The sequence below is a fragment of the Carya illinoinensis genome, chromosome 13 (genome assembly GCF_018687715.1).
Source record: "Carya illinoinensis cultivar Pawnee chromosome 13, C.illinoinensisPawnee_v1, whole genome shotgun sequence".
Taxonomy (NCBI): domain Eukaryota; kingdom Viridiplantae; phylum Streptophyta; class Magnoliopsida; order Fagales; family Juglandaceae; genus Carya; species Carya illinoinensis.
In genome coordinates, this window is record NC_056764.1 from 22,028,310 (window position 1) to 22,041,045 (window position 12,736).

General features: G+C 35.0%; 1 protein-coding gene across 1 annotated transcript in view; it reads right to left on the reverse strand.

Annotated features, from left to right (window-relative positions):
* The window catches only part of LOC122291992 (serine/threonine-protein kinase TOUSLED), a 36,324-nt gene extending 24,693 nt beyond the window's left edge, over positions 1–11,631 (reverse strand). Inside the window, exons 1-3 of the mRNA XM_043100111.1 lie at positions 11,018–11,631; positions 6,811–6,900; positions 4,148–4,354 (exon numbers count right to left, since the gene is read on the reverse strand). Of these exons, the coding sequence (XP_042956045.1) occupies positions 4,148–4,354; positions 6,811–6,900; positions 11,018–11,281 (561 nt within the window). The 5' untranslated portion in view covers positions 11,282–11,631. The remainder of the gene's footprint in view (positions 1–4,147; positions 4,355–6,810; positions 6,901–11,017) is intronic.
* Between the last annotated feature and the right edge of the window lie 1,105 nt (positions 11,632–12,736).

The following is a 12,736-nucleotide window of genomic DNA, read 5'->3' on the forward strand; positions in this document are numbered from 1 at the left end:
ACATTCCTCATAGCAACAACCATCAGCCTCCGTTGTTCAAGCCGCAACACCTCACCAGGTTCACCACACGGTAGCCTCGGTTTGGATAACTAATCTAAGACCCACCGCTACAGCAACCGCAAGCCCCCCCACACCATTGCCACCCCGCACCACCCAACCCATAGACATCTGTGCCATCCACAACCATCAATCGCTGCGGAAACCACCCCCATGCAATACTGACGCAGCCCCTATTTCTCCATAAACAAAATAGAGCACCTCAACCTAGCCACTGCACTTGCATTGCCAATGACGGAAGCTCCATCAACTTGTCGAAGCAATCCACTGCAAGCGATGTCCAAACACCAAACCACTCCTACACAACCGTGACCAGCAAGCCTTCCACGTACCCACGACAACACCTTGTTGAGACTACACCGTAAGCGTCTCTCTCTCTCTCTCTCTCTCTCTCTCTCTCTCTCTCTCTCTCTCTCTCTCATGCATATTACAAGTTGGTCTTGAAGAGAAGCGGAAAGGGACTCTACGGTTAAATAGCATTCAGAATTACATGTTTAACTTTGGGTCTTGCAACATGATTTAAGTGGGTTAATGGTCACTAGTTAGTATATGTCATTTAAAGTTCAATTAGCTTGAGTATGGGTTATGGGCTGAGCAAGGAATTCGGGTGGTACGAATGGATTTAGGCTTGATGAGTTTCTAGGTGTTATTATTTGTGCTCATATGCATGGACCATTTCGGGTTGATGATCATTAGGCTTAAATATTGTTTGGGTTATAAGACCAATCTATGAAGTTTATGTGATTCTGGGGTAATACAGATTTTATGTTTATGGAAATATGGGTTATCTAAGTATTTTGGGTTTAATTACGAACTACATGTTTAGTTGGAAATTTACGTAAGTTACTTACCTATTTTATAGGTAAACAGCTTCACCCCAGAAATATTGGACTAATGCTACAAGATAAGTAACATGATCATACCCTTACACATATGTACTGTAAATGACACGCCTTTTATAAAAGTATTATGCATGTATGCCCTCCATTGGAAGCCCCTTTTCCGTCCCTAAGTTATGAAGGAAACGATTTTTCACTGTCATGACAAATTTATAAATGCCACGATTTTATGCATATGTTTCATGTTAGTTGCATAATACATGCATCAAGATATTTTATGAAATGCCACGATTTTATGTAAAGAGTTATGCATCAAAATAATTATAAAAGTCATCATTTTATGTGAGGAAACATGGATCATGATATTTTATGAAAAATTACGATTTCATTTGAAATCTATGATATGATAAGGCAAGATATGACAAAAAAGTATGAGTGCATGATTATGATGAAGTATGGTTGTTAAGATATGTAATAGCCTATGTTATGATATGAAGACAGTACTATAAGTTTAAGGGGCATATTGCATTGCTAGGACGTACACACTGGTAGTGCACCCAGTGTGTCTTCCTTATGTATGGATTCCCAAACTTGTGGCCACAGGCAAAATTGGAATCTTTTAAGATTTGCTATCCCTAAGTCACGGGAGTCAATAGTGGGTACCAACCTATGACAAGTAAAAGAAAAATTAAGGCACTTCATGCATAGTTCAAGTTCATATTCATGTTATTTATGTATGTAACTATGAGTAAGCATGTTTTCCAAGAAACCCTATGTTATACAAGAAACCCTATGTTATATTATGTTTATTGTTTGTTGTGCTGCTTACTAAGTATTCAACTCATTTTTGTATATTTTTATATTTTAACCACCCCAGGTGAGGATCTTTATGAGGATAAAACTGCTAGACAGACCTTAGCCCAGGGAGGCAAGGTAGAGGCCAAGACAGTTTATAACATGATCAGTTTTATGATTTTCATTTTAATAAGTTATTTTGTTAATTGCATGAAACAATTGATTTTAATAAGTCCTTTTGCTTACTCTCTCTTAGATTTTGACTATTTTAATAAAACATGACATCGTTTATTTTATGGGATCTTTTGTGCCTGGCCCTTCCTTAAGAATAATATTTTTAAAGTCAAGGTTAGTAGCATTCTGGTTCCCCTAGATTTCTAAAAAAAAGAAGTTTTTCTTAAACCTCGGGGAGAGGAGTGTTACAATTCGAACCTTAGACTTGGAAGGCGCATACCACAAAGACCAAGGTCTTTACCACTTGAGCCCAGGGGTGAGTTCGGTCCGGTCCGGGGAGGTTTTGTGGACCGGACCGGACCTATTCGGTCCAGGGTTTTCCCACCCTAGACCAGACCGAACTTCATCAGGACCGGTCCTATTCGGTCCGGTCCGGTCCGGTCGGTCCATTTGGTCCAAGGTTGATTTTTTTTTTTTTTGTTATCTAATGACATTTTTTTTAATATTTATGTAATTATATTGTAATATATTTAATATATATACATATAGTATTATATATATATTAGTAATATGCTAATACTATTAGTCTATTAGTAATAATACTATAACTAATAAATATATGTAGTAATAACTATACTATAACTAATAACTATATGTAATAATAGTAATAGTGATAACTATATATTTATATAATATGCTAATATTTAATGACATTTTTTTTAATATTTATGTAATTATATTGTAATATATTTAATATATATACATATAATATACTATTATATATATTAGTAATATGCTAATACTATTATATAAATAATATATATAAATAATATTTATTTTTTTTTATTTCTATTCGGTCCGGTCCAGGGTGAAAAACTCCCGGACCGGGACCGGACCGAATCTTTTCGGTCCCTTAAAAATGGGACCGGACCAGACCGGACCCAATTCGGTCCGGTCCGGTCCGGCCGATGCTCACCCCTACTTGAGCCAACCCCTAGGGGTTCCAAATAAGCACAAAGTAAATTGGCAAATACTGACCCTCACATTTTTTTCCATTTTCCAATAGTGAATCTGTAGACAATCTACTACTTCATTAAGAACAGGTAAGGGCTTTATGGGATGAGATTTAGCAGGATTAGAATTGCATGGCTAATGCCTAGGAGGATGGTGGATCTTTTTGCCTGTTGGAGAGAGGCCATCAAGGCATCCCCCAAATTGTGGTCATGTAGAAAAGGATTCCTCTATCTCATGCAGTGCATTTGGCTTGAAAGAAATGGCCGGAGTTTCAAAGACCGGAACAACCTTTGGAAGAACTGAGATGTTTCTCTTTCCATAACTTATTTCTTTGGGTCTCAGCTATTGTTTTCAATGTGGCTAATTTTCATGACTACCTTGTATCCATCTCTAAGTTCTAACTATAATTCTCAATTGGATGCTTCTTGTGTACTTAGGCTATGCCTAGTTGTTGATTTAATTTATTATTAATTATCAAATTTTTATTCATCAAAAAATTAATTATCAAATTTTTTCCATTTTTAGAACCTAAATGTGCCTTCTATGCACCTTTTTTTATCCACACACCAGAGATAAGAGTTGTATCAAAACTTCCAATGGTATTGTATGGTGCTGAAAGGTGAGAAGTTCTTCCCCTGCTATTAATATTATATATCCCACTGTTTTTGACGTAACGGCTAATGAACATTTATGTTCTGACAAACTTTTTTTTTTTTATAAGTAAAATATCAATTATTGAAAGAAGTAATAGGCATAGCCCAAGTACACAAGAGGTATACAAAAAAGCATACACCTAATTCGGAGCTTAAGAAATCTTTCCTTAACACCATCTTTCATTGGATGGTGGTCCAAAACAACATAGCTTTTTGTTTCTTCTTTTCAAGATTTGCTACCACTTTTCCCTTTTCCTAGTTAGGTGGATTTCTTGTCCACTTCCTCTCTACTGGGGTAAAATCTTTTTTTTTTTTTTCTCAATAAAACTTTCATCCTATTTACAAAAAATATATATATATATAGTTGCATAGTCTTTTCGAGGTATGGCATTAGAAGTAGCTAGCAAATTTCCTAGGTCGTGATAAATGAAGCATGCTACCTATGTGAAGACATTATATTCACATGCACTAAGCTCCACATTAGGTGTGTACAATAAGCCATGTACTTGGGCAATGCCTATTATTCTCATCAATAAAATTCTTGTTTCCTGATCAAAGAAATAGCAATAATGCAATAAGGAATGAAACAACAACATTTAATGTCAATGATCCTACCTTAGGATATGAATTTTCAAGCTGACCATTTGAAGGTGAAACAGTTGAAGCCGAAACTTGTGATCTAGTCTGATCATTAATTCTAGAACCGCGGCCACGACCAGAAACAGAGTACCCCCTTCCACGACCTTGTTTTTTCCTATTTACATCAGAATTAGCTTTGGAATTCAAGGTTTCAACAACCATTTGCCTCCCATCAGCCACTGCCTGAAAGGTTTTATTTTTCTCCCCAACCGTTAGAATGCATACATTTCCTTGAAATAAAATGTAGAGAGAAATTGCAATATAAATGCATCAAGAAAAAATTACAAACAATTGAGTTTAACAAGATCTAAACGACAGCAGCACAAAATGGGACTCAACATCAGTACCTCCAAAATGTTACAAAATAACACTAAATCCCACTGAGGCAGACATCATCTGTATGTGAATGTGTGGAGAGAGAGAGAGAGAGGGTGGGGGAGTGGGGGCAAAACAAAGCAACCATGGTAATGAGTCATGGAGTCAACCAGAAAAGGAAATTGTCTACCCAAACGTTTCAACCATAGAAATTCTTCAAATGAGAACCATCAACATGTTCAAAAACAACCGAGTTCTCATTTCTTGAAATCTCTGGCACTTCTGATTTTTGGCTGGAAATTTTCCTCCATTCTGCCAGGATAGTTGTGTATTCATGTGTACGAATATATGGTGAAGGAGGCCATAAATTATAGTATTTGAAAGAAGGAACTATCCTTCAACAGACAATGTGACAAACACATCTTTTTATTGTTAAGTTAGATATGCATCAAATGGTAGTGTACTCACATCACCTCACCCTTCACCTTGTTCTTATGGCAGAAAAAAGTGGCAGTTGAGCTAGAACTCATTAGTAACTATATTTTTTTTTTTTATAAGTAAACGGTAGTATTAATAATAATAGGCATAGCCCAAGTACACAAGAAGGTATACAAGAGGTCATTAGTAATTATATATGACAGCACTACTAGTACAATGAATAACATTGCAGCAATTATCGCCAGGAAAATACATAAATTCTAGCTGAGTACACCGACCAGCCTTGAACATGTTAAAAGGAAAATAATGATTTTAAAATAATAATTAAAGCTTCTTTTTCTATAAGTTAATTATACAAGCTCCTTAAAACGCAGTATGAGAAAACACATCTGCATGCAGGTCTTATAAAGGCTAATTCCTAACCAAGTATGGAAACCATCGAGTGAACAAGAATTCCCACAAAATGCTAATAATCATGCACATAATGGCAAGCAACTGGAGCACTTCCACAATAACTTTCATCCCTATCCTCTAATTATCCTAAAATCCCTTTGATTCTGCTTTTTTTGTCCCACAAATAGATGCCATAGCATATGTAGTATTTATTATAAATTAAAAGCTTAGTTATTTACAGAAGATTATTTATCAAGCACAGTATGTCACAAATGCATATCATGCAAAGCTTGTTTGTCAAATGTGTAGCAAGACAGTTTGTCAAAATAGAGGCAAAAAACATATAAACCTCTAAGAAAGAATCTTGGGTTTATGGTGGAGCCAATTATAGGATCAGGATACCCACAAGTGTCCTCTTCTTCCCCCCTCACCCCTTTCTAATTTCTGTTTCACCATATTCTGATAACCAAGTGATCTCGGGAAACGTGGAGCTCCCTGCACACATAACTAATCAATTGCCAATATAAAGCCTTGGGAATGACAACCAAAGGCATTAGTGGTAGAAGTTATGCACCCCAAGGTGCCTCAAATCCAACTTATGATCCACTTCGTTTGGAACATGGACTCATCTCAACTTATCTGAGCTGAGTTCAAATTTAAATATAGCCCAACATTCAAACACACAACTTCCAAATTACTAAACATCACTCAACTCAAAACCTCTTTATACTAGAACCCATAACTTTTTTCAACTCAACATCTCTTTACACGCCGACCCACTACCTTTTTCAACTTCCTATAAAAATATCTAAACTCATCTTAACATCCAAACACATCTCAACTCATCTTAGGTGGACTCCACACATTTCACTCCACCATCTCAACTCACTACTATTCATAAAGAACTCAACTCAGCTCAGCTCAACATCCAAATGAAGCATCAATGTAACAACTTGATGTTCGTATCTTTTTTATCCATTGCACACAAATTGTGCACGCATTAGTTCGTTAAAGAACATTTTTTAAATCAGCGCTAGAAACCAAGTACCAACACAAATTTTCAGGATTTACAATTTGCTTGATTAATCATATTCTGGACCCTTGATTAAGAAAAAAAAAAAACACTCTTTCCAGACACAGGTTGATTGAGTAATGTTTTCTGTCATCCTTTTGGAAGGGAGCAATAGAAAGGTTCGTAATAAATTAAGATTTCAAACGATTATATCAACTTGATTGGGAGTTCAATAAGGCTTTGGGTATCATATTAAGACAATTTTTATCTAAATTCATTCAACTTGGAAAAAAAAAAATTGAAATGGAAGAGAATAACCCAAAACACATCCTTCATTATGAATAGCAAAGAATCAGCAAATAATTTGATATTCAATGGATTATGCAAGTATAGCCCAAAAAACAAGCAACTACAGGCATCAACCCACAATCATCTATACCAAGTTGCCACCATTTTACCTCATAAAAAAAATGGAACATACCTCAACACTTCCCAAAAAAGTTGAGTTGTCATCTTCTTGAAGTTTTTGGCGCTTTTGCGTGTTGGCTTGTATTAGAAACTCCCCTCCATTCTGGCAAAGGACAATGACAACAAAATCATTAATGAAAACAATATATTCATTCATTTGTATTCGTTTGTTGATATGCATGTTAATGCACAAGAATGTATCCATATACTTGTATAATGGACTGAGTCAAACATAGCATTATCGCAAATCAATATACTCACACCATAGGTCCCCTTACTCTCCTTAGAACACCAACCCTCCCCCAACCCCCCCACCCCCCCAAAAAAAAAAAAATCACTCCCATACTTCAGATCAATTACCTCTCTCCACATCAATTCCTCGTCCCTTTGATACCACCACAATCACTTTCCCAACAAAGCCTTATTAAAACTACTCCAATTACAAACCCCCAAACCTCCATTAACAATGGGCCAACAAACTACTCACAAGATGAAACTTATTTTCCTCTCCCACACCACTCCACAAAAATGCTCTAAATAGCTTCTCAATACGATTTGCCACACATACCGGTAATGGAAATAATGAAAGAAAGTAAGTGGGAAGGTTGGCAAGGGTACTTTTGATTAGAGTGATTCTACCCCCTTTTGATAAGTATAACCACTTCCAGCCCACCAATCTTTTCTCAATCTTCTCTACAACTCCATCCCAAATATTCTTAGCCTTGAAAGACACCCCCAACAGAAGACCAAGATATTTCATCGTTAGAAAAGCAACTCTACACCCCAAAAGTTCTGCCAAGCTGTTAATATTATGCACATCCCCCACTAGAACCGTGTCCGACCTTCCCAAATTCACCTTAAGGCCCGAGACAGCTTCAAAACATAACAACACAGCCCTCAAAGCTTGTATCTGCTCACAATCAGCTTCACAAAAGATTAGGATGTCATTAGAAAAGAGTAAATGGGAAATAGAAATATATCCATTAGTAGCATTTCCCACTAAAAAACCGGAAAGAAAACCCCCTCCTACCGCAGCCTCCACCATGCAACTCAACGCCTCCATAACGATTACAAAGAGAAAAGGTGATAACAGATTCCCCTATCTCAAACCTCTCGAACTCTAAAGAAAACCACAAGACTGCCCATTAACTAACACTGAGAACCGAGCAATCGAAATACAGTGTCTAACCCATCCACACCACCTATCCCCAAAATCACATCTCCTGAGCATGTAGAAAAGAAAATCCCAACTCACATGATCGTACGCCTTTTCCATGTCTAGCTTGCAAAGAACTCCCGATACACTCTCCCTCATCCGACTATCTAAACATTCATTAGCCATCAACACTGAGTCAATGGAGGGACTGTTCATGAGTTTTTGTTTTCATTTCATATTTCTAAAATGTAATTAGGTGTTTCTTTTATATACTTCCTGTGTACATGGACTTCACCTATTTCATTCGATGAATAAAATTTTATTACTTAACAAAAAAAAAAAAAAAACAAACAAATACTTTTCAACAAATTAAAATATTACAAACACCGAAATATGACAAACATTCCACAACTTTTTGCCAAGAAAACATGCATAAGCTCTAACAAATATCACCAGAACTTCTTAAACTCCAAGATTACAAACTTGTGTGTAAAGAGGTCAGAAGAAGGCATATTTCACATCAAATAGGAACCATCACATAAATTTTCAATAATTGTACGTGGTTATGCACATGAATTTAAAAAAATTATTTTAACAAGTATGATATCTAGAAATTATGACAAAAATTTGAAAAGCAATTTCATTTATCACCATTATTCAAACAATAAACCTTTCATTAAAATTAACAAAAGCTTCATTATTATAAGTTTCCGTATATCAAACATGATACATATCAAAAACTCATGCAAAGTTTGTGTCCGGTAATCTTGTTCCCCCATCTTCTTTTAGATTATATCTTGGGCTCTTTTACCACCTCAATTAATCAAAATCATTAGCCACCATCTGACACTAAAATAGAAAAGTACCAAAACAAAGCCCTAGGGTGGCCACAAAGGATTTATTGGGAAGGGGAATCATTATGGAGGATCTTCTTCGATGCTGATGGGGGGGTGCTCTGATGAAGTGAGAGGTGCCTATGGTTTGGGGTTGTGGAGATCTATTAGGAATGGTTGGGAGTTTTGTTAGTCATTTTAGATTTGTGATTGGCAAGGGATCTCAGGCAAGATTTTGGCATGATATTTGGTGTACGACCCTCTAGATTGCATTTCCTTCCCTCTTCAAGATTGCTTATGATCAAGATGCTTTTGTGGCAAATTATTTGGGAAATCCTAGTAGTTCTCTACAGTTGAATGTCTAGGTTCTTAGAGATGCCCAAGATTGGGAAGTAAGTAGGGGGTAACTGGTCCGGTTCGGTCTGATTTTGAATAAACTTTAGGACCAAACCGGAATGCACCGGTTTTGTATTTTTTAAAACCGATTACGCACCAGTTACCCTCCTAAACCGGTACTCCGGTTTTACTGTTTCTGGTCCGGTTTTCCAATTTTAATGTACTATATTATATATATTTATTATATATAATATAGTATATAATACTATAGTGATAATATATTGTAGTATATTATAATAGATATTATAATTGTATTATAGACTATAATGACATATTATAATATATAATATAGTGACATATTATAGTATATTATAATATATATTGATATAATATTAGTATAATTATTAATATGCACTATATAATATTAGTGTAACTATTCATACAATAAACAAAATGATATAAGATTTTAAAATTTAATATTATATTAATTAGTAATTTATCATATAATACAAAACTATTTTATATATAATTGTATTATATATAAAAATTATATACAATAGAAAAAATTAGAATATATATATATGAACCGGTTCGGTCCGGTCCGGTTTTAGAAAAAGAAAAATCATAACCGGATCGATTTTGACCTGTTTCAAGAAAAATAAAACCAATACCGGACCGAACCAAACTCCGAATTAGACCGATTCCACCGGTTTGGTCCAGTCTGGTCCGGTGCATTAGTTCACCATTTTTTTTTTACACCCCTAGAAGTGAGTGATATTTCTAAAATCTTCAGCTTATTGTATGCTTCTAACATTTGGAGTCACCCAGATAACAAGAAGCTCATGGTCAGATCCTTGTATAAGGTCATGTCAAGTCCATCCCAAAACTCTGTTCCTCGGAAATGTATTTGGACGAGTAAGATGCCTCTCAAGGTTGTATTTCTTGGTTGGACAGCTTCCCATAAAAAAATTCGAATGACAAACAACTTGAGACAGTGCAGTCTCATCGTATTGGATTGGTACTATATGCATAAAAAGAGTGGAGAATAAGAGGATAATTTTTACTTCACTGTGAGGCGGCAAAGGTTTTATGGGATGAGGTTTTTAATAGGATTGGTATTGCATTGGTGGATCTTGTGGCTTGGAGAGGTTTCCAAGGTAACCACCAAATTGCAGCCATATGGAAAATGATTATTTTATGCCTCATGTGGCGTTTCCTTTTCTAGCTACTAGCCTGTAATTAGGGGTTTTCTCTTGTACATTCCCTGTAAACTCGGGTCATGCCTAATTACTTTTTTTTTTTTTATAAGTCACCTAATTACTTTTTATTATAAAATATTATTTCACTTATAAAAAGAAAAAAAGAAATTATGAATCCTAGGGTGCCTACACTCCAATCCAGAGCCACTCAATCTAACACCTCAAAATTCACATTGTTATAATCACTGGAGCAATGTATGCACAAATAACTCGCAATGGCAAAGCAATAACAATAACAACAAAGTCCTAGACCAAAAGTGTCAGGAAAATAGTCACTAGCAAGAAAATGCATCGTTTTTCAATACACCTATCATTATGAATGCCAACAAATGGATCAGAATTTGATAGATTCGCTTAACTGAGCAATTATCATGAGAACCAAAAATATTTACACCATTACTTTCACACAGATACAGATAGGTTTGACGCACTTTTGGCATCTGCAGTCCCTATCACTGCAAGATTCTGTAACAGCATAACCATAGCACGCCTAAGCACATAATAAGTATACAGATGTGTTTAATATTCCATTCATACGTAGTCAACGGGAATTGAGTCTATTCATCCAATTATCTACCCAAAAAGAAAATCAAATTCATACACATTGCTATATAAGTGGACTTAAAACAGTCTTACATCATCATCCGAGTCACTCGAGCTCGATGACTCAGCCAAGTCCTCGATTCCTCCAAATTTGGTGGCAACCGACGAAATGGCGGGCCAAGCGGGCTGCTGCTGCTGTGGCGGCTGTGGCTGTGGCTGTGGCTGTTGCTGAGTTGGAGGGACTGAGGAGGCCTTGCCGACCATGCGGGCCTCGAGCTTGGCAATCTTGGTGGGTAGGGACTGGTCGGACTGATTGGAAGAGTTGGACGAGAAATGTATGAGCATGTCGTCCGACATTGCTACCGTATGCCTCACTGATTAAGAAGAAACAAAGCAGTGATTTTTCAGATCATTTGGGCGTGTATCGAATTCGGGTAAGAGTGGTTTTTGGCTTCAAGTAAACTCTGGAATGTTGGATTTCTAATGGAGAAAGAAAAAGGAAGAATTAAACAGCAAGGGAAAGCAGTTTGGATGGGCCAATAAGAGATTAGAGAGAAATTTTCATGAAATGAGACAGAAAATTAGGGTTTTGAATTATTGCTCTTGGGGGGTTGTCAAGGGAAGCGGAAAGTAAAGGCCACAAAAATGTCTAATGGGTTTGTTTCGTACTACATTTGTTTTGCGTGCTTTGAACAGCAAAAGAGTTTCCTATCAGATATTTGAATTCCGCCAACGACTGTTCCGATTCAAGTATAGGAAAAAATAGACTTCACTGCCGACATGTCGTAAGTTCGGATTTTTGGCCAAGTTGAATTCGTAGTAATATTTTCTAAATTTTATTAAGATGAGTATAATTTTTTTAAAATTAAAATGTATAAAATAGATTAAGATGAATTTAATTTTTTTATAAAAAGTTAAAAAAATAGAGAGTCTCATTAATTATTAGTTTGAGATGAGTTGAGTTTGATTCAATAACCAAACAAAACTTAAGATATTTAAGAGTGGCTTGGGAAATAAGATGATATAAGAATTCTGTAAATAATAATGAAATAATTTGTTAATAGTAATAAAATAATTTAAGTTAAGACGTTTTATAATTTTTATTGGGTTTTGAAAAATAAGTGAAAAAATAAATAAATAAAAATATTATAAAATTATAATATAATTTTCTTTTTTAGATTCAAAAAAATTGAATTATTTTTTGTGTTTTATGTAGGAATTTAGAAAAATTATAATGATATTAGGTAATGATTAAATGAAAACGTTAAAAATTTAGAAGTTAAAAATATTTATATTTGAGTGATATTTAAAAAAAATTAGATAAAAAATCTTAAGGATAAAATAAAATGAGATAAAACCATCTCTATTTCCAAACAACTTCTTAACATATTTTTATTAAATTCTAAGGCGAGAGTAGAAGAGAAATAGACTTAAGGAAGTGGCTGTTGTTAGCATTTAATATTGTTGGAGAAATACACCTAAGCAGTTATTAATGCTCGGAATCCATTTTATATGTTTATCTCTTTGAATCAAAACTTTAGAGTTCGATCGAGAACTCTATAAAATTTAAATCTCTAAATATATCATTTTGAAATAATTATTATATCTAATTATATACATTTATATGTGTACAAATAAATACTTCAAGTCATATGCATTTTACATATTTTAGTGTATTATTAACCATAAATGCAAAATAGACAAACCTTTGTGAGTATCCTTAGTGTTAAAGAAAGAAGGGAGACAATGAAAACAAGAAAAATGTAAGCAATGAAATACTTCTTGAAACTAGTCTTTCGTCAAACAAAGACT